This window comes from Arvicanthis niloticus, chromosome 5 (genome assembly GCF_011762505.2).
Source record: "Arvicanthis niloticus isolate mArvNil1 chromosome 5, mArvNil1.pat.X, whole genome shotgun sequence".
NCBI lineage: Eukaryota > Metazoa > Chordata > Mammalia > Rodentia > Muridae > Arvicanthis > Arvicanthis niloticus.
Genome location: NC_047662.1, coordinates 6,048,055 through 6,069,428, shown reverse-complemented (window position 1 = coordinate 6,069,428; position 21,374 = coordinate 6,048,055). Strand labels below are relative to the sequence as shown.

Sequence of the window (21,374 nt, the reverse complement as noted above, 5' to 3'; positions counted from 1 at the left end):
TGCTGGTCTCAAATTTACTCTGCAGACAAGAAAGACCTTGCCCTCTTTTTTTTTTTTTTTAATATGATTTTTAAATTTTTAAAAAATGTTAATATACACCAAAGCATGCCTGGGACCCACAGAGGTCAGAAGTGAGTGTTGGGAGCCCTGAAACTAGGGACATAGATGGTTGTATAAGGATGCCCCCCACCCCACCCCCACACACAGGCAGTAACACCTGGCAGCAGCAGAACACAGAGCTAATCCATCAAAGTGCATAGTTCAGGGAAAGTCCCTGAATATGCTAACCTTGCTTTCTGCTGTTTGCAGTCCCGCTTCTGGCTAACTGTTCTCGATGTTGTGTTTATAAAAAGATAAAGGGGAGAAGGAATATGTTTGGTGGAGGTGCAGTCAGGTGTGGGAAAAGAAGATGCTTCAGAGGGCCCATGCTGAGGCATCCCTTCCCCGAGGGACCAGCCACGGGACGGTATAATATAGAATAGAGCTTATTCAGGGTATGGGGAGGGGAGTTGAGAGAAGAGGAGTAGAGAGAGGCTGGCCATGAACACGTGGAGAAAGAGGGAGCAGGGAATTGGAGAGAGGGGGAGGGTCTAGAGGACAGAGCAGGAGCAAGAAGGCAAGAGAGAACAAAGGGGGCAAGCAGCCCCTTTTACAGTGAGTCAGGCAAGCCTGGCAACTGTGGGGCGGAGCTTAGACAAAATGGGAACACTTGCTAACTAACTGAGGTGTGTTAACCCAGGATATGATTTTGTGCTTAAAAGGCCATCCTGAGAAAAGTTCAGGTCTCCACTCAGGTCCCAAACACACAGTGTAATCTTCATCTGGCTAATAAAAAATTTCCATTTTCTTAAACCCACCTCCGAGTGGCCTTCTCACAAGGGTTGTGAATGACCTTGTGAGGTGCTGGGAACCAACCCTGGTCTGTGCAGGAGCAGCAAGAGTTCTTAACTGCTGAGCCATCTCTCTGCCTAGACCTCAGCTGTCTCTACCTCCCGAGTGCTAGGATTACAGGTGCTATGCTCAGTTTTAAAAAAGTTATTGCAATGACATTTTAAATCCCTCTTTTCTCCTGTGAAGGACACGGTGCCTCTCTCCGGGTCTCACTGAGTCAAATCTGGGGCTTTGTTCCAACAGAGTAGAGAAGAGATTTCTCTGCTTGTTACAGGGCCCTCCTGGAGGGATTCCGGGGAAGCAATTGAATCAGTGGGTACTGATGCCTCCTGAGAACTAAAATGTCACCACAGCTCTGGACATGTGTCACAGCTCCGAGGAACTGTCACCTTCTTCTTCCTACGTTGATCAACCAGCTGTCTTAGGCTTCCTCCCACGGCCTTGTGGAATCTGTTTCCTCAGGATTTTCCAGGCCTGTGGCTTCTGCTTACAAACTGCTGTCTTTTCATGTCCACTTTATTCCTACCATTAGAGCATCCCCTTGGTATATAAGGATCTCAAATCTCCCAAGGGGGCAGAACCCCTAGGCAGACCAGTTCCCCACAACTGTTAGAAGCTCCTACTGGGCAGGGCTCTCAGGCTAGATCCTCTCATAGGATTGTCTTGACCTTTAGTCCAACCAACTGTGTTCAGGTCAGTTTAGGCCTGAGAAACTCTTCTGCAGCAGCACGGCAGGCACTCAGAAGGCCCTCAGAGGTAAGCAATTTATCCACTGGCACCTTGCTTGACCTGTGTAGTACAAATTCCGAGTCAGCCATTCTCTGGCGCCGCTTTCCCGCTGAGCTCAAATGACCTGTGAATTTTCAGCAGCTAGCCATGCCTATTTTTATCTACCTTTGAGATTGAGATCAGCCTCTTAGGATACCCGGTCAGCCAGTTATAAATCCCCCTGGCTGCTCTTCTGTTCACTCTGCATATCTGTTAGGCCTCTAGGATCTCCCCAGCATCTGATAAAGTGCTGCATTGAAATCCTCTCCCCCTTCTGCACTCTGCTTATCACCAGGAAACAAAGCAGACAATAAACAGGACTCCTCAGGGACCCTCACTTCAGAGGGGATTGTAATGGGGCATGTGAGAAATCCGGGGAGTTGTTACTCCCTTCCTTAAGAAATGTCAGATAAAGCCTGGGGTTGGGGACATTTGGTAACTGGAACTCAATTTGTGATACAGTGTAACTGGGCTTTCTGCTCGGCAAGATTTTTCCTTCTTAGGTACAAACTTGTTCTAGAGAGAAAACACAGGAGTAGTTGGCTGCCACAAACCCTGAGGTCGCAGCTCTTAATTCTGGGCCCTTATGGTCTTGAGCTAAGAATACAAATTAAGATACTACAATTTCATGCCGAGTATATCATCAGACCAGCTTCATGCTGAAAGGTCAGGGGTGGGGATGGGGAGCCGGGTTATCTGAACTGGCCCCTTCTCTTCCCAGTATTTCCACTTGTACAAGCATCTACAACCTACTGGTTAGTCATGAGTAGCTCCATGGTGCTAGGTTCCATCCCCAGCACCAACAGAAAGTAGAGATGATGTGGGGGCAGCCTTGGATTTGGTGATAGGTTAGGGTTAGGGTAATAAAACTTCCTTGGGCAATGTCATCTAGCTATGACAGGTAAGAGGGAGAATTTTCTCATCCTCTCCGGTTCACCCCAATCCTTGGTGAAAACCTCCCCTCAGTGTATTTCAAAGGGCAATTAGTGGCCATCTTTAGACTGCTGAGAAATCAGGTGAGATCCGAAGAAGGTGGGAAGAAAACTGTCAAGCTAATCTGCTGAAGCAGCTGTAATCCTGAGGCGCCAGCACCTTCTGGGCTGTCGTCCCAGCCTGCTGAGAGCAGCCACCTGGAGCTGGTCTGGCTAATGCCCTAGTCTGCAGGTTTGGGAGTATCACGCACATTTCCAAGAAAAGGCATCCCTTGAAGCCGAAGCCCTGAAAGCATGGGGCAGAGCTCTTCCAGCTCCTAACAGACATGCTTTCCACTGTAGTCTGCTGAGACAGACTGCTGCAGAAAGCCTCTCGCTCCAGTCCCTCCTTGGCTGCCCCTCCCATGCCCCACCCCCAGCCCGGCTCCTGTGAGGGGGATCAGCATTCTCGGGGCCACCTTTTGTATTCCCTAGCTGAAGGGGGTGGTGTCCCTGTGGGTGTCATAGAGGAAAAGGAACCTCGTGAAGCTATAAGAATGAAAACCAGGTGCAGATTGACTTCATCAACCTGGACCAGACTTCTGGCGGTCTAATGACAGAAAGTTTACTCCCAATGTATTTAAGCACAGTACGATTTGAGAAAAAAAGTTTCATGGTGTAATACAATCTTGGGTGCATAAAGATGCACAATTATATTGATACTCAACCCAGGGTATATCCACGGTATTTGCTATTTCCTCCAAGAAGATTTTTCCCCCCCCCCCCCCCCCCAGAGCTGAGGACTAAACCCAGGGCCTTGTGCTTCCACTAACCTAAATCTCCAACCCCCTTTTTTTTTTTTTTTTTTTTTTTTTTTTTTTTTTTTTTTAGAACATGGGTTCTTGAGACATACTACTTGTACTAACTTAAGGGCCTAAGGTTCTGTCCTGACCTTGGTCATACAGATAGCATAGAGGTCATTTGTGCTATTAGCTACCTCTGGTCCTGGTTGGGTGATTTTGGGGAAGCCTCTGGCTACAAGGGTCATTTAGATTACTTGTTCCTCTGGCTCTGGTTGGGAGCTTGATAGAGTCTGGCCCAACAGACAACACAGATCCCCAGACTGCTAACCACTTCCAAGTCTCAGCTTTCTGGATGGAAGAACAGGTGTTTCCATCTTTCCCACTGGAAAGACAATCCTGTGATTGACATTCCTGGTTTCTCTGGAGACCTGTGGGCATAAGGACCTTCATGCTAAGCTCCCCAAACCCAGTTTCTCATCCTCGGGCTTTTGAGCATTAATCCCTTCTCTATTCCTTTTACTCCAGGTCCCTGGTGAACGCCTAACCTGACAGTTTAAACAGCATTCCAGATTTTTAGGTCTGTCTCCTCAAATGCATTTCCTGCCCCATTCCCTTCTTCCTATAGCTTTGAAGTGAAAGGTCCAGGACTCCCCAGAAGGGAGGTCCACTAGAGTCACAGGATAGCACGCACCCAAAGGACACACGAGAGACCATCTTGCTGTAAAGCACATGAGGTGGTTTATTAAATCAGAGCTCTGGGCCAGCCCATATCCCCATATCTCACATAGGGAATAGAGGGACTGACCCCGTGGCTCAGGGGTCTAGTGCTTATATATGGGCGGGGGTGGGGAAAAAGCGAACTTTCGCACGGGCACGGGCGCACAGGATTGGTTGTTTTACTTTTTTGAACACTAGCAGGCCGTACCATGGGGGCAGGGTGTAGTTCCTCCCTTGGCCGGTCAGTTTCTGGGATGTTCTTAACAGGCCTTTGTCTTGTAACTCCACCTCCTCTGTAACTAGTTAAATGGGCCCAAACCTGCTGGCAGGCACTTTTAACTATGTAGGTTAGGGGAAGGGCCCTGTTATTATTATTAGTTTCGGCCTATTTCAAAAATTCTCTTTTAGAAGAGGTGCAGGAAGCTAGACATGTTGGCTTTTGCCTGTAATCCCCAAGCCTAGGAAGGTGAGACAGGAGAGCTGAGTTCCAGACCACCCCGGGCTACACCCTGGGATACCTTTGTTGGTATCAGGATCAAACCCAGTGACATCACATCTAGGCGACCCCCACATTGTTGCCAAGGCAACCTCCGTACATTCCCAGGATCCACCTGGCTACCTCTCCTTTGCCTGGGAGAGGCTATGTCATCGCCCATATAAAACAGGAAAAAAACCCCTGACCTCGCTCTCTTCTTCCATCTTCTTCTTCTACTTCTCTCCCCACCACCTTTGCCCTTTTCCTGAAACACCCCCGCCCACAACCATTTGGTCTGGTGTGATGTGTTCTAAGCTGCACACGGACTTCTAACGGCCTTGACTTTACCACCACCACCCACCCCTGTATACACAGACACCAGGGACACTGTCACCTTAATGGGCGCTCTCAAAACCATCTTGATATTGGCTGCAACTCATAGAGACAAAATGTGTCTGTTCTTCCTAATGGAAAAATCGGGGGGAGGGGTGATAGAAAAGAAAGGGGATTTGATTTCTAGAAAAAGTAGCGCTGGATTTTATCTTTCCATTTCTAAACATTCATGTGTGTGTATGATACATGTGTGTATGCACTTTTCTATGTGTGTAGGCACACGTGGGGGGGGGTGTGCATGCACCAAGGCTGATGTGGAAATCAGTTCTCTCCTTCCATCATATGACACTTGGGACTCAAACTCAGTTGTCAGACTTTGAAGTAGGCCACTGGGCCTCACCAGCCTTATTTTATTTTTGCAGACTCAATCAGAACTCAAAACTTGCCAAAGGCAGATGAATACGAAAAGCTAAGGACACTTCACAGAACAAATTTAAATAGGAGTATTCTGCAGGGCCCAGCAAATTCTCTATAGTCGAGGGTGGCTTTGAACTCCTGAGCCTCTAGATTCTGCCCCCAATTGCTGGGATTACAGGTATGCACTACCATCCCCAAGTTATTCCGTGGCTTTTGTGTGTGTTACAGAGGTATTCTATCAGGTGGGTCACAGGACATGCACTGGTCTTCTCTCAGTGTCCAGCTGCGGGCACCCTGCAGTGCTTTAAAGTCTGACATTCTGAAGTCTTGGTCATTTATTTCCTCTCCCCATGCCTTTGATCTGCCACTGCCATACAATTGTCCAACAAGCTACTGCCAATGAGAAAGGACAACTGAATGCCTGTAATACAGTAAATAGCCCTGTGCTGATTGCAGGCGACTGTGAGCAGGGCCTGCAACGGAGCCTGAAGAGCTGTGGAGACCGAGGGCATGTGGCAGGGCAAGGCTTGTGGAAAAGATTCCCATTACAGCCACAGCTTGAGATCGAAATGCTGGCCCAGAACACTGTGTGGGTCCCTTCAGAAAGTTTGCAGCAGCAGCTGCCTGAGAGAACATTCCACTTCAGATTCTTGCTTGATTCATGGGTCTAGAAGACAGCTGTTTGATTCTATCTTTATCTCTCCAGCCACTTTAGTGTAAAATGAGGAGGTTGTCCGGAGCCCTCTCTGTGCCAAGGAATTAGATCCACACACAAGAGTTAAGAGTGTCTGATTTCTCACAGTTCTTATAAAACTTGGGAGAGGGCTTTTGGTTTAACTGCTGAGTCGTGGGACTAGATATATTTGGTTTATGTGGCCGACACACGTCAGTGTATTGCTGGTGAAGTCACAAATCATTTTACAATTCCCTTGATGTTTGTTAAATTTAATCCCAAAGATTTCGATTCTTTATCAATGAAAACTTGTTGCAGGCACTAACACCTTGGATTCAATAACCCTTCAGTTTTACCCAATGCCTTGGAAAGAGGTCAGGAGTTGCCTGGAGCCAAATGCTGTGGGTTAGGCAGCTTCTTCCTCTAGCTGACTAGAAAATAATAACCAGTCAAGAACACATTTCAATCTCTTTATGAACATGAACGACAACGCAGAAAACCTAGAAAGAGCATTAACTCCCAGACATACAACCCAAGAGAAATGTGAGTACACCAGAAAGAGATGTGTTCATCGCAGGAGCTGAAAGCTGATTTTTGTAGTGTTTGAGACAAGATCTGCTCCATTGGTAGCTAGCTCAAGCTTGTCTCAATCTGGTGGCTGCTTTTTTTTTTCTTCTTCTTCTTCTTTTTTTTTTTTTAGTATTACATTTTGTGGTTGGAGATGGAGATCAGAGGAAAGCTCGATCTGGTGTGACCGCTGCTGTCTTTGCCCTTGAGCCTGAAAGGTCCGGGACTCCCCAGAAAGGGGTCCACTTAAGTCACAGGATAGCACGCACCCAAAGGACACACGAGAGACCGTCTTGCTGTAAAGCACATGAGGTGGTTTATTAAATCAGAGCTCTGGGCCAGCCCATATCCCCATATCTCACATAGGGGATAGAGGGACTGACCTCGTGGCTCAGGGGCATAGCGCTTATATATGGACGGGGTGGGGAAAAAATCGAAGTTTCGCGCGGGTGCTCAGGATTGGTTGTTTTACTTTTTTGAACACTAGCAGGCCGTACCATGGGGCAGGGTGTAGTTCCTCCCTGGGCCAGTCAGTTTCTGGGATGTTCTTAACAGGCCTTTGTACTGTAACTCCCCCCTCCTCTGTAACTAATTAGATGGACTCAAACCTGCTGGCAGGTGCTTTTCTGCCCAAGGTCTAAGGCGAAAAATTTACACATATTTCATAAGATGGCCTTTATAATTTTTCACTCTACAAGCCATCTCATGGGTTCTAAGACAGGGCTTTGTTTGTTTGTCCTGTTTTAAAATATTGTTTGTTTGCTTTTGTTTTTTTTTTGAGACAGGGTTTCTCTTTGTAACTTGTCTGTCCAGGAGCTAGCTCTGTAGATTAAAAGGCTGCAAAAACAATGCCTGGCTGACTCTCATCACTTTTATTCTCTTTTCTTTTTTTTAAATTTTTCTTCTCTCTGTCTCTCTTTTTGGGGGACAAGGTCTCATCGTTTTGCTCTATCTGACTTAGAATTCACTATGTAGACCAGGCAGGCCTTGAACTCAGAGATCTGCCTCCCCACAGTTGTGGTTAAACACCAGCTTTATTTTCTTGATCAAAAGGGTAAAATGGCTCCAACCACCCCTTCTGGTCGTTTGCCATGTCACTGTGGAATATTACTAGTCTAGACCTTTGAGAAATGCCTTGGGACTACATAAAACCCCAAACTCTAATCACGAGTACGGGTCTCAAGACCCAGGTAGGTTTCACCTAGTCCACTGGAAGGGGGAAAGAGGTATTAAATCTTTCAAGAAAGAAAAATTAACAGGGATAAAGAATGAATCCACACTGAGCTAGCACACCGGAGAAATGAGGAAAGTTCTAGAGTAGGGTGGAGGGGCTGGGTGGGTGTAGCACAAAGGTACTGCCTTTACTTAGCTTGAGTTGGAGAGTAGGATTCGGCACCCTCCACACAACAACAAACGATTAGGTAATATTAAGGGAAAGTTCATTTTCCCTTGGCTACCTCGGCCAGAGACACGCTACAGCAAGGACAAAAGGACAGGGTCACCTTGGAAGATGGAACCAGAGAGCCAGGACCAGAAAACGCGGCAGGAGCTCTCAGTGCGCAGGCGCAGTATCTCAAGCGCTGCCCCCCCCAGCACCCCCCCCCCCCGCAATTCCACGCGGGAGTGAAGCCCCCGGCCGCCCATTAACGTTTCAACACCGCCGGGGGCTCCAGCACCTCCCGGTGGGGGGGAGGCCCACTGGAGGGCCGAGCCCCGAAGGTCATCAACAAGGTCGTGGGCAGGACGTGCGGCGCCGCAGCCACACCGAGTGCGTGTGGGACTCGGAGTACGTGCCGCGGGCTCAAGCCCTCATGCCCGCCGCGCAGCCCCGCCCCACCCCGCATCCGGGCTCCGTAGACCCTCGGCAGGGCCCCAGGTTCCCAGCGGGAGGCTCGCCCGGCATTCAGGCTATGCCTCCCGCAGGCGAGGCCCAGCCAGGAAGGACAACCCCCGTCCCCGTGCCCTCGCCCCTACTCTGGGCCGGCCAAGAGGCCGCCTTGGTCACACTCTTCTAGGTGGATTGACGGCAAGCTTAGCCAGTGGAGAGGCGGCGGGAGGGAGGGCGGGCTCTAAAAGTGAGAACTGGGCGGAGCCTAGCGAGCTGGATAGGAAGTCAGAGTGGGAGGCGCTTACTGCTGACCCGGTACTGCGTCGCCCTCACGTCTGTCCTTAACGCTCTCTTCGGTGTCTACAGAACCCTTTCTCTCCTTCGCAGCGAGCCGACTCCCAGGTATGGTCCCTGTCTCCATCGGGGACACCTCGCCCACGATCTCCGCTTGTGTACTCGGTGGGCACGTGCATCCCCTAGCCTGGGCGCGAGCCGCTACCCGGGGAGCACTCGGGTCAGCCTCGTGGAAGGACACAGCCTTTGGAGGGTGGATGAGCAGGCCCACCAGTGATCAGGGTTGCAGTGTAACCGGGTTCCCAAGCGGACAACAGCAAATGCAGGCCACAGATGATCGCAGACTTGGAGAGTAGAAAGTACTTCTTTCTATGTACCTTAGTGGAAGATTTTGGAGGGAGAGAGCAACTTAACCCCCCCCCCCCCCATGCTCATTAAATGCCTTCTCAAAATGGAAGGACCAGAAATAAGGATGCCCAAGAGGCAGAGCGCCACACCCTTGTAGATCCTGCTGGGGCTCCTGAACCGCAATCGAGCGTCACTGGGCGGGAGTGGTCCAGCCCATCTCTGCTCTGGAATATTCCTGACCAGTGTGTGTCAGTTAGGTACTTAGGGGAAATTGCAGCAGTCCCGTTGAATAATTGGGAAGACCTCAGCCTAGTTAGGCAAGAGCTGCGGGTTTCCTGGGTTGCTACTAGCCGGCCATGAACTGACTTAAGATGTCTTTAAGAAAACTTCCTGTTCGTTCTGGCCTAGGCTATGTGGTCCCTTGCCTGACTTGCTTTCGGGGTAGGCCAGAGCCAGTCTGTGGTGATAAGCCTGACCAATGGGTCCACTTTCCTGCCGTTGGTCCAGCGTTCAATCTAGATAAAAGACCGAGTGGGTGAGATTTTCTTTCTTTGGCTTAAAAGACATTTGCTGTCTAGCCTAAAGATCTAAGCTAGATACAAACAGGGGAAGTAGGGACCAACTCCTACAAGTTGTAAGGTTGCAGTGGCACGTGGGTGCTCCCTCCCCCTCCCCCCGCCCGCCCCCATAAAGGAGCCAGCAGGCGTGGTGATGCACACGTGAAAATCTAGCACTAGGAATGCCGAGGCTGGAGGATCACTGAGTTCGGTCAGCCTGGCATTCATAGAATGCGCGGGTATGAGAGAAGACAAAGGAGAACCTGGTCTACAAAAAGTGTTTGAAACTTACACAGTAAATCATTGATGTTTTGGAAATGGAGATAAGAAATGAGCTGAGGAATATTAAGTAGGTTTTGCAACATAGTAGGTAAAAAGTAGATACTTTTATTCTTGGTCAGTGTAGAAAGATCTTTTGTCTTAGAGAAGACAAAACCCCAGAAGTAGCTCCTTTTCAAAAAAAAAAAAACCTGTCTTTGCTTCTTCAATGCTTACCAGAAAAGATGTGAGGAACCTAGTTAAATAATAGCTTCTGAATGCTATTTTGTCTTCGTGTCTCATCCAATTTAGTTGTAGAATCTGTTTGGTAGATTTCTTCCTTGGAAACCCTGCTGGGGAAGGAGCAAGGAGGGGCTTGCTGTTTATTGGCCAGTTTCCTCTTCTCAGGATGTTTTCTAATTAGACATCTACTTTGGATACCTTCTAAAAGTGAGACAAGGTGCCCCTTTGGAATGTACTAACCAGAAGTCACAGGTCTTGCCTAAATATGGCGGCGATTGAACCCAGGAACGCCCACGTGCTAGGCAAGCTAGCCTCCATGTGCCACCGGTCGAGACAGAGAATGGCAGTGCTGATGGCCACAGGCCAAGGAGTTCGGGATTCTGGCTTCCTATCGCACAATTTCTTGCTGGTTATCAAATCTGTGTCAGCTGAGTGTTCTGCTCTTGTCATGGTTGCAGTGCGATGAATTAGGGTTCCTTTTTTCCCTACAATTCCACTGCTTAGAGATGCCACATTTCCCTCCAGTCTGCAGGTCTGTTTAACCTCTGACCCTCCTTCACTGTTAATTCCCACTTCCTTCTCTGTGGAACCAGAACATTGTTCTATTAGGTTAGTTTTAATTTACTTATAAGTATTTACTCATTTGCCCACAGAACACTTAGCTTCATAGGTCTGTCTGCAGGAGGTTTCTTTCCATTGTGCTATTTGGACCTCATGTTTGGCGGGAAGTACAAGCCGCTAACCTGTAAGGAGTAGTCCTCCCCAAACCCTCAAAGACAAGTAACTTTCCTGTATGTTAACACATAGCACACTTGTCTGTCTAGTACAGGATCTTTTAGAGGTGACCTTGGAATGAATTAACCTTCTGTGTTACCGTTTATGGGTGGGTGCTAGATGAACTGTTTTTCCTCCTACAGAAGTTCACCATGTCCATTCTCAAGATCCATGCCAGAGAGATCTTTGATTCCCGTGGGAATCCCACTGTTGAAGTGGATCTGTACACCGCAAAAGGTACACACACCAGTTGATTGAGAATGGTCGGGGTAGCAATGCAGAGTCCCATCTACTCTGGTCCCTCAGCCTTCCTTCCACCCACTGAGATTACAGGCTTCTGCCACCATGCCTGGCTCTGCTTCTTGGTATTTAAGACAGGATGTGGGTTGGGTAGGTCATTGGGACAGGGAAATAAGGGAGGGCAATTCCTAAATAAAAATCACAGCATTGTAAAATAAAGCTTTTACATTAAGAACTTGACTGGGTGTGGCAGCTAATGCCTTTAATCTCAGCACTTGGGCCTGCTGCAGGAGGGAGGACTGCCAGTTTTGAGACTAGCCTGGGCTACACAGCAAGGCCCTGTTTGCTCTACTCAAAACAAAACAAAAAAAACAAAATCCACCAGACCCCACCTGTGCTGATGTCAGCACTTGTATTCAGAGATGCATGGAGTGGGTGCAATAGGAAAGAGACCTGAGGAAGATGTGGCCATGGACCCACAGAGCTCAGGAGGAGCTGCAGAGCTGAGTCATCCTGTGACTCAGAGCCCAGCCCTACCCACCCATTGTCCCATCCCCCACCCCCACCCCCCGGAAATGAAGGATTCTTACCTCATCAGCAAGAGCATGCTTGTGTGCCACCTTTGTCTTTGCTAGGGCTTCTCAGCTGTGTCCTGGCAATGTTTCATGGTGAATACCAAGAATGCTAGGTGGCATCAGGTGTCAGCAATGGATGGCTCCACCTGCTGGTGACATCCTTCATGACATAAGATGTCTTAGCAAGGGATGGCGCCACCTGCTGGTGGTCAAAAGTCAAGGTGGGAGGGCACCTAACTGTAGCTCATTAAGATCTTAATGCTCTACTTGTCAATTAAAGGCAGTATTTACAATAATTATTTTATTTTGCCATAAGACCTTCTGCATATGTAGCCCACACTGGTCTCATCCTCTTTTTTGACTGCTGAGATCAGAGTTATGGGCCACAACATTGGCCTAAATATCTCTGAGCACCTGGGGAGATTGATTTAGTTGGAAAAAAATGCCTGCTATGCAGGTAAGAGGCTTGGGTCCTATCCCCAACACCCTCATAAAGCAAGGCCCTGTAGCAGTAGCTCTGGAGAAACAAGATGTCAGCCAGTGCTGCCAAATTGGTAAGCTCCAGGCTCAGTGAAACTCTGAGTAAAAAAAAAATAGTGTTGGGAACATGGTAACGGCCCCTGGCTTCCTCACAGTGTCTTAGATTGAAATGAATGTGATTTTATTTGTAGTCTCAAGGTTCCTGAGGGTTGAACTCTGACCTCTGCACACTATGCAGAAGATAGTGCTGGGTCCCACACTGGAGGCAGAGACAGGCAGGTCGAGAGGCATCCTCTAGTTGAACATCTATAGCATGGAAAATGGGTTTATGTATTATCCCCCAGCCCATGTACCCCACCATTTGCATTCTTTGTAGTTTGTGAATCTGCCTCTCTCTCTCTTTTTTTTTTTTTTTTTTTTTTTTTTTTTTTTTTTTTTTTTTTTTTTTTTTTTTTTTGCCTCACCTAGTCCAGAGCCACGTGGGTGTGTAGGAAGCCAGGGTGGGCTGCAGGCAAGGCTACCTTGCAGGTCCCTCTAGGAGTTGTGGCCACATTAGCACTTTCTATTTAGTGGGTCTGTGTTGTGCCCTCTGTATAGAGTGGTGTGGAATACTGTCAGGTGGGTGAGGAAGCCATAGTGCTTCTGACTGTGGATTCACTATCTGGGGACTTGGACATGAGCTATTGGTCTGATTGTTTGGTGGTTTAGGTTGCTTGAATTTTTTTTAAAGACAAGTCTTGCTTTGGTCCCAGTTGGCCTCAGACTCAGATCCTGCTGCCTCAGCCTCCTGTGGACTGGGGTTACAGGCACATGCCATGCCCAGTGCTGAACATTCCACATCTCTATTCCAGGTCTCTTCCGAGCTGCAGTGCCCAGTGGTGCGTCCACTGGCATCTACGAGGCCCTAGAGCTCCGAGACAATGATAAGACCCGCTTCATGGGGAAGGGTAAGGATGGGAACTTCATCGCATCTTCACACAGCAGCCCCTCTTGTCCTTCCCCGGGCATTCACCTGCCACATTGCTCGGCACTGCCTTCCTAAGCTAGGAAAGCTGGCATGGAAGTGACAGAAGACTTGTTGCTGATGCTGCAGACCCTCCAAGAAGAGTCTGATGCATTCTATGAGTGGGGACATGCAGGCAATTCTGTTGGCTTTTTCTGGTGCCCAGTTGACAGGGCCAGCCCGGGCACACCAGCTCCTAGATCCTTTAACATTGGTGTAGCTCTCACCTTTATTATGTAAATGGAGTGCTTCTCTAGGTGCTGGGACAACACAGTTAGACCCTGCCCTTTTCCCTGATACAGTATTAGCCCTGTAAGCTGTCTGGTTTTTCTAAAGAAAGAAGGTTACTATGACCGATATGGTGAGGGCAGTGATTGTGGGAACTTCTGCAAAGAGAGGGAAGCTTGTATCGGGAGGGGTCTCAGGGCTAAGGTGCCAGCTAGCATTAGAAGCCTGACTTCTGAAACACTCCTCTTTCCTCACTTTCTTTCCTCTGTGTCCTCTGAAGCCTGTTCTCTCCTGAGTCTCTTTTTCCTTCTCTATTCACCTCTAACGGACAGGCGTCTCCAGACCTGTTAAGTATATTAATGAGTTCCTGGCACCAGCCTTGTGCACTCAGGTAACAACGCCGAGCAAGCATCCCAGTGTGCAACTGGTCTTCCCAGTGCATGGTCTTGAACTAACACCCCTAGTAGCACTCTGGGCTGATGGCTCTTGGTGTGGCTCTAACCCCTGGGGTGCTAGGGAAGAGCACTCAGATTTTGGAAGAAAGCCCCATTCCAGGGGAAGTGAGGGGTAGGGGTATGAGATCCTGTGGAGGCAAGGCTCTTTGGGCTTCTGGGCCACAACTCCAGTGCTCCAGTGAGGCTGCACCAGCCTGTGTGCTGTAATGGTGTAAGTAATTTCATGATTGTTCCTTCTAGGTGTCTCACAGGCTGTGGAGCACATCAATAACACTATTGCACCTGCTCTGGTTAGCAAGGTAGGACCCATCCCCTGGTGACTACTGTGTATCCACGCCACCAGAGCAAGGAGCAGGCCTCTCCTGTCCAGAATAGCTTATTTATGCTGAGAGCTTTAGAAAGCTGGCAGGAGTCTCTCTTGCATGAGTCTAACCTGCCTGCTGCCAGTGTGTGCCTTTGCTTCTGAAAGCACCTGAAACTGGACCAGACTGGGGGGGGGGGGTGGTGCTTGACATGTTTCCTGGGGCTCTCTTGACCTTTGGGGTCATGGTCCAGATTTTCATAGCAGCTTTGGATGTCATGTGGGACATTGTCCATGGCTGGTGGACTCTGGAGTGTATTGCTCTGCTGGAGTTGGCTTTGTTACAGACTAGGGTGGGACTGGGGATAATGGCCATTTGATAAGAGTGTGGAGAAGCTTACCACAGGCTGTAGTTCCTAACACATGAAGTAGGTGGGGGCAGTTCTAGCATTAGGAAATAGGCGAACTCCACCCCGCATCTTGTTTGGTGTATACATACTGTGTGCAAAGCCCTGAATCCAACACTTTTTCCACCTTAAAAAATTTCTCATTTGAGGCTGGAAGACAAGCTTAGGAGAACAGCACTTGCTGCCCTTCCAGAGGAACTGAGTTGAGGTTGGTCCTAGCACCAGTGTCGGGTGGCTCACCTGCTCCAGGCATAAGGCAGACGGTACTAAGTCAGCTGTGAGGGAAATGGGCCTGTAGCTTTTACTGGAATAGTGGACCTTTGTGGTCCTTTCCAAGTCACTTCTCAGAGGGGACCATTGGCCATCTGTCCTTCCTGTTTACTGACATCTAGTCCTCCCTCATGACTTCACAAAGTCGTTCTGTGCCACCCAGTCATTTTTGGAGAGCCTGTATAATACTGTGATTAGTTCTCTTGTCTGGTCTCCAGACAGTTGCTCATTACAATTGTCTGCTCTCCTCCAGTTTCCTGGGCATCTCCTTGGACACCTTATGTGGTGTTCCTTCATCCCCAGCCTTTCTCATATATACTCTTGGGGAACTTTCTGCTTGGCACATGTTTGCCTTTCTTCAGTGATGCCTTGTTAAACAAAACAGCAAGATGGCAGAACACGCACACGGCGGCATCATGGGGATGTAGATTCTTTTACATAGTGTTTTATGAATATAAAGTGACAGAATGGATACTTGCATGTATATTTATGGGCCCTGTATCTGGTGGGTGTGGAAGCCAGGTAAGAGCATCAGCTCCTGCATTAGCAGCGAGTGTTTTAACAGCTGAGCCATCTCCAGCACCCACGCATGCCGTTTGACTGAGGCAGTTTACTGCTTCATACATTCCCCATATAGCCAGGTTTATCAAGTGTTGGGAAGGTGATCCTGGACAGCCTGTGTTTGCATACGGTCTCACAAAACAGTGGTGTTCTGTCGTTGTCTTGGCCAAGAGTATCAGCAGTGGAGGTAGCCTCTGTAGACCCTGCTTGCTTGAATGAACAATAATCTTTGTTATTTAATTTTTATCCAAGAACACCCTTGTTTGTGGTAATACTTTATAGTGTATGCCACACACATCTGCCTTGTGTGTGTGACCTTGACAGCCTAGGTAGATTTAGTCTCTTGTGGACCCAGGGGAACGCCTGGAGCTGTTAATTAGGACGAGTCAGAGGTGGTTTTGTTTTCTCTTGCACTATACCTTCTGTCTGGAGCTAGGGATTAAGCCAGTCTTTTCAAAGCATTGAGAAGTTCCATTGTGAGTTCCACTTCCAACCCCTTGGCTATGGACAGACTTAGTGCACATAATTGCCTAGGGTTCCCAGGGTTCTGAGGTGCTGCTTGGCAGGAGAGTGAGGGTCAGATGATGGCCTTAGCCCTCACTTCCTGTCTCTCTGCAGAAAGTGAATGTTGTGGAGCAAGAGAAGATTGACCAGCTGATGATCGAGATGGACGGCACCGAGAATAAGTGTGAGTTGTGCATGTGGGTGGAGCTTGTTCAGCAGCTTGTGAATGCCGCTGCCAGGAATGGGGCTGATTTCCAGGCGGGCGGGGCCATCTTAGCAGGCCAGCCGGAAAGAGGCTAAGAAATGACATCTGCTCACCATTTTCATTTTATTCTAGCTAAATTTGGTGCAAATGCCATCCTGGGAGTGTCCCTGGCTGTCTGCAAAGCTGGTGCCGTGGAAAAGGGGGTGCCCCTTTACCGTCACATTGCTGACTTGGCCGGCAACCCTGAGGTCATCTTGCCAGTCCCAGTGAGTGGCTTCTTGGAACTTGCTAAGGCTGTTGTGTTTCATTTTTGTTGCTGCAGTAAAATAGCCCAAGAAAAAGCAACTGGGGAGAGGGTTTGGTTTATCACAGTTGCTGAGGTCAGTCCATCATGTTAGGGAATTCAAGGCAGCAGTGGGTGCTTGCATTTTACAGTCAAAAACCAGAAATGAAGCCTTTAACCTCAGCATTTGGAAGGCAGAGGCAGGTGAACAGCTGAATTTGAGGCCAGCCTGGTCTACAGAGTGGAGTGTGGCCCTGGGGGTTGGGGGGACAGTGACCACAGCTATCCACCTTGCCTCCATCCACCCTTACCGAGTCTAGAACCCAGGGACTGGTGCTACCCTTAATGGGTTGGTTTCATTCATCAGTCAAGATAATCAAGACGTCCCCACACGTGCCAGGAGCCAATAGTTCCTCTATAAGCTTTCTATGTGCCCCCTGAGTTGTGTTAGGTTGACAGTTAAAGACTGAGCATTGCAGATTTGGAGTGTCACATTGGTAGGCACCATAAGGACCCTGTTCCTTATTCTTGTGTGTTTTTTTTACTCCCAGCACAGTGAGTAAGAGAAGGCTAGTTTTCCGAATAGTCCTGGTGAGGATTTCGAGACACATCCAGGGCCAGGTTCATAGGGACCATTGGTAGCTAGTTGAATTCAGAGGCTTCATACCTATGGTGGGCATCCTGGCTTCCCTGGGCTGGTATTCTAGCTCTCCTCTGTCTCTCAGGCTTTCAATGTGATCAATGGCGGTTCTCATGCTGGCAACAAGCTGGCCATGCAAGAGTTCATGATCCTGCCTGTGGGGGCATCCTCTTTCCGGGAAGCCATGCGCATTGGAGCAGAGGTTTACCACAACCTGAAGAACGTCATCAAGGAGAAGTACGGGAAGGACGCCACCAATGTGGGTGATGAGGGTGGATTCGCACCGAACATCCTGGAGAACAAAGAAGGTAGGGTTGGGGGCTGTGTTGCAGTATCCGCTCAGGCAGTTTCCGCTCAGACCAGCTGCTTTGGGAACAGAAGCAAGCGCTTTGGAGTTTTTTGGGGTTTTGGGTCACTTGAGGCAGGTCCTAGATCCCCTAGAGCTGGAGTTACAGGTGTTAATAAGCCATCATATGCATGTTGGTAATTAAACCTGGATTCTTTGGAGGAGCAGCCAGTGCTCTTAACCACTGAGGCATCTATCTCCATCTGAGATAATCATTTGATTCTATTTTACTTTTGTGGGATGTGGGTGTGCCTAGCGTTAGCATCTCCTGCCTTCCATCAAGGCCCAAGGGATTGGCTGGTTGGACTCGCACCTTTATCAGCAATCTTACAGGCCCTTGGGATCTGTATAGAATGTACTTTATAGAGACTTCACCATCTAGCTGGTGGGGTCTTTGGCAGGTAGCAGAAGGCATACGTCTACTCTTAGCTTGACTTGAGGTGGCTCTTGTTGAGGTTTCCCTTTTGGGTCCCTGCCTCTGTTCTATTTAAAGCCAGTCCTCAGGAAAGCTCACCTCTGCTGGTCACTAGTATATCTTGGTAGCACAGCTGCCCTGATACTAAATTTGGTGGGACCATTGACCACAAGAAGGGCTGTGTTAGACTTTATAGCTTTTGTGTTAGACTTTATAGCTTTGGCACTCAGTGGGCCCAATGTCCCTGATCACTGGCTTTGACCCACAATAGGAAAAAGAGCCCCCAGCCAGGACAGAGTCCACTCTGCACTTTAATAAGACAGCCTTGGCAGCTGTTAAACAGTGAAGCCTGACTTCCACTGGCCAACCTTTGCCTTGTCTCTTTCCAGCCCTGGAGCTGCTCAAGTCTGCAATCGCAAAGGCCGGCTACACGGACCAGGTTGTCATCGGCATGGATGTGGCCGCCTCTGAGTTCTACAGGTCTGGCAAGTACGACCTGGACTTCAAGTCTCCAGATGACCCCAGCAGGTACATCACACCTGACCAGCTGGCGGACCTGTACAAGTCCTTCATCAAGGACTACCCAGGTGAGTGCTCTAAGGCAGGCTGGCTCCACACCAGTTCTTCCTGTAGAGATAGATGGGCTCAATTTGGTCAGCGTCAGGCCAAGACCCCAGCACACTCCTCATTTCCCGCCCACCCCTTTTTCAGTGACAGTCTTCATTAAGCTCCTACTGATGTCAAACAAGAGTTGATGTTTTTATTTTAATGTTAGGCTGGATACTGTAGTACACACCCTTAATCAGAGCAGATAGGCAGAGTTCTGAGTTGGATCCGTATAACAAGTTCCAAGCAAGTTAGTGCTATATAGTGTCAATTAAAATTGAAAAGTAGCAAATTTTAGTTGGGTGAGGTAGTAAGTACATTATATCATCGTGCAGAGGTTGAAGAAGGAAAGTTGCAAGATCACGGTGACCTTGTCCTGTACCATGAGTTCACAGCAAAACTCTATAGTACAAAGACCCGGTCCCAAAACAGAATTGAGACATTTCTTTAATCCCAATAGACTGAGGTGGGAAGTTAAACCAGTTAAACCTTAAACCTTTCTGTGCATCATAGTGACAGACTCAGTTTTTAAAGAGAGATAAAACCCCTAGGCTCACAGAAAAAGGGGGAGAGGTGAGGTCAGACTCAAGCTGACGGCGGGTCTCCTTTTCTCAGTGGTGTCCATTGAAGACCCCTTTGACCAGGACGACTGGGATGCTTGGCAGAAGTTCACAGCTAGTGCAGGCATCCAGGTGGTGGGCGACGACCTCACAGTGACCAACCCTAAGCGGATTGCCAAGGCCGCAGGCGAGAAGTCCTGCAACTGCCTCCTGCTCAAAGTGAACCAGATCGGCTCAGTGACTGAGTCTCTGCAGGCGTGAGTATCCTGGGGAAGGGCTTCTGGGACTGAATTTCTGCTGTCTGGGATGGTGACAGCAGAGGGATGCGGCAACAAGTCTAGCACCTCTTGGCTGCCTGATCCTGGTTCCTTAGCTTTACCACATAGGCACTAAAAGTGTCTCCTTAGGGAGCTTAGAGTCAGAGTAACCATGAGCATGAGTGGGTAAGAAGCTTTCAGAGGAGGGCGGAACACTGGGGCTGTAGCTCAGGCATGAAGACACAAGGTCAGGCAGGGTGCATCGCATAATCTTACTACTGACTTTCTTCAGGTGTAAGCTGGCCCAGTCCAATGGCTGGGGCGTCATGGTGTCCCACCGATCTGGGGAAACAGAGGACACTTTCATCGCCGACCTGGTGGTGGGCCTCTGCACTGGACAGGTAAGAACTGCCTGCCTGGGTACAGTTACCGGGTTTGCTCTTCACACTGGCTGAAGGCTAGGCCTTTGTGTTCCCTGTTGCTTCTGTAATGACAGCTTTTCCTTTGTCTCTCCAGATCAAAACTGGTGCCCCTTGCCGATCTGAGCGCCTGGCCAAGTACAATCAGATCCTTAGGTAAAGACACTTTCTGTTGGTAGCTGGAAGACAAATGGGTGGGCGAGTGCTGTTGGCGTCCCAAGCCAGTGTGTGGCCTGTGCTATACTGCCATCTTCTGGTGGAAGGCAGAACATGTCACCTTTGAGAGTCCAGCCACACTTAGAGCTGGGGACAGTAGGATGTGCCCACATCCCTGTGTAGCTCAGCCTGCCTGAGAACTATTCAAAGTCATAGCAGTTTCCCTATATCCGCCAACCGTGTACTAGAATGAACAGACGTGGTCCACACACAGCCTCTTACACAAAGAGCTAACCTTGCTTTCTTTCTCTTTTCTGTTTGCCAAGAATTGAGGAAGAGCTGGGCAACAAAGCCAAGTTTGCTGGCAGGTCCTTCAGGAACCCCCTGGCCCAGTAAAGCATGGACTGGAGAGCCTGGAGCCACCAGCTGCTTAGGTCCTCTGTCCCTGATGTCATCCAGGCGGCTCAAGACCGGCCCAGTGCTTGCCCCTCTCCTGTCACTGCTTCCTTAGATGTCCACATCTGACCACCAGGAACCCTGCTGGGGACCCAAGCTTTGTAATCATGTGATTGGTCTGAATCATTGTTTTTGTCACCTGACTTCCCAGCTAGTGTCTGGAGCCCTCAGAACTCCAGTGTAATCTCTAGGGTGCCCACCATCAAGACTCCCCCAGTGGTTTACATGCAAAAATAAATAAAAGTCATAGAAGCCAATGAGTTTCAGGCATCTCTTTTGTGAGGTCCTGAGGGTGGGGGAGCTTCTGTAAGGACTGCTGGGGCAGAGAGGTGGTGAGCCAGCTTCAGACATCAACAAATACAGTTTACCTGAGAGTAGAAAGATAGATGTCTGGCCAGTGTGGGAGGTGTATGCTCACGTGGATACCAGCTGTGAGTGTTTAATGCTAAGTACACAACCAGAGTGATGGATCACACTTTTAGTTCCCCAGGCAGAGGCTGGTGGTTTACAGAGTAAGTTCTAAGACCACCAGAGCTGTTGCAAAAAAGAAAACCAAGTTGTCTCAAAAGTACTCAGGCACACAGAACTACATACATAGTACAGACATAAACCTAAAACGGCCCTGAATGCTGTGTGAGGCAGGGATCATTGTATTTAAAAAAGAAGTGGGCTGACAAGGTGGCACAAATGCCTTAGTATCTGGTAGAGAAAACACTGCCCTCCCAAGGATGGTGAGATGGATTGATGTCTTATCCGAGTTTGGAGGGCCCTCTTGTGGACATCCAGGTTCCCTGAGTCCTGTTATGCTCCAATCTATGGAGCAGAGCCACTATGGGGTTATCTTAGCAGCAGGTTTCTGTGATTATGCAATCAGGAGTAGCAGCATGCACACAGCTGAAGGCTGCCCTTACCCACCCTCAGGCATACCAGGAGGTTATGTAGTGGGTAGAGTACATGCCTACTGCTGCACAAACCCTGGTCAGGAATCTAAAAGGTAGCAATCCTAATGGTTTTAGCTGCCACAGCAATGTAGGTTCACAGTAACTGGTGTGTAACCAGGGACCCTACGCTGACAGTGAACATCCCTTCACATCTTCCCATGCACTTTCCAGATAACGAACAGATCATCTACCACGAAGTTATCCCACAC

General features: G+C 48.9%; 1 protein-coding gene across 3 annotated transcripts; it reads left to right on the top strand.

Annotated features, from left to right (window-relative positions):
* Positions 1 to 8,195: 8,195 nt before the first annotated feature.
* Positions 8,196 to 20,481, top strand: Eno1 (enolase 1). 3 transcript variants are annotated; one of them, XM_076933705.1, is made up of 12 exons: positions 8,196 to 8,341; positions 11,001 to 11,094; positions 13,004 to 13,099; positions 14,079 to 14,137; positions 15,996 to 16,065; positions 16,219 to 16,352; positions 17,095 to 17,317; positions 18,160 to 18,357; positions 18,992 to 19,193; positions 19,486 to 19,594; positions 19,710 to 19,768; positions 20,095 to 20,481. In XM_076933705.1, exons 2-12 carry the CDS (start codon positions 11,010 to 11,012, stop codon positions 20,162 to 20,164), a joined length of 1,305 nt encoding a protein of 434 aa, XP_076789820.1. In that variant the 5' UTR covers positions 8,196 to 8,341; positions 11,001 to 11,009; the 3' UTR covers positions 20,165 to 20,481. The 3 variants fall into 3 exon arrangements, with proteins under 3 accessions (XP_076789820.1, XP_034357806.1, XP_076789819.1); XM_034501915.2 differs by lacking the exon at positions 8,196 to 8,341 and adding an exon at positions 8,635 to 8,785; XM_076933704.1 differs by lacking the exon at positions 8,196 to 8,341 and adding an exon at positions 8,681 to 8,785 and having other exon boundaries at positions 11,004 to 11,094.
* The last annotated feature ends 893 nt before the right edge of the window (positions 20,482 to 21,374 follow it).

Coding starts and splice junctions, on each gene's coding strand:
- Eno1 (XM_076933705.1), top strand. CDS start 11,010: ATGTCCATTCTCAAGATCCATGCCAGAGAGATCTTTGATTCCCGTGGG. Junction 13,100..14,078: donor GACCCGCTTCATGGGGAAGG/GTAAGGATGGGA, acceptor TGTTCCTTCTAG/GTGTCTCACAGGCTGTGGAG. Junction 16,066..16,218: donor GGACGGCACCGAGAATAAGT/GTGAGTTGTGCA, acceptor ATTTTATTCTAG/CTAAATTTGGTGCAAATGCC.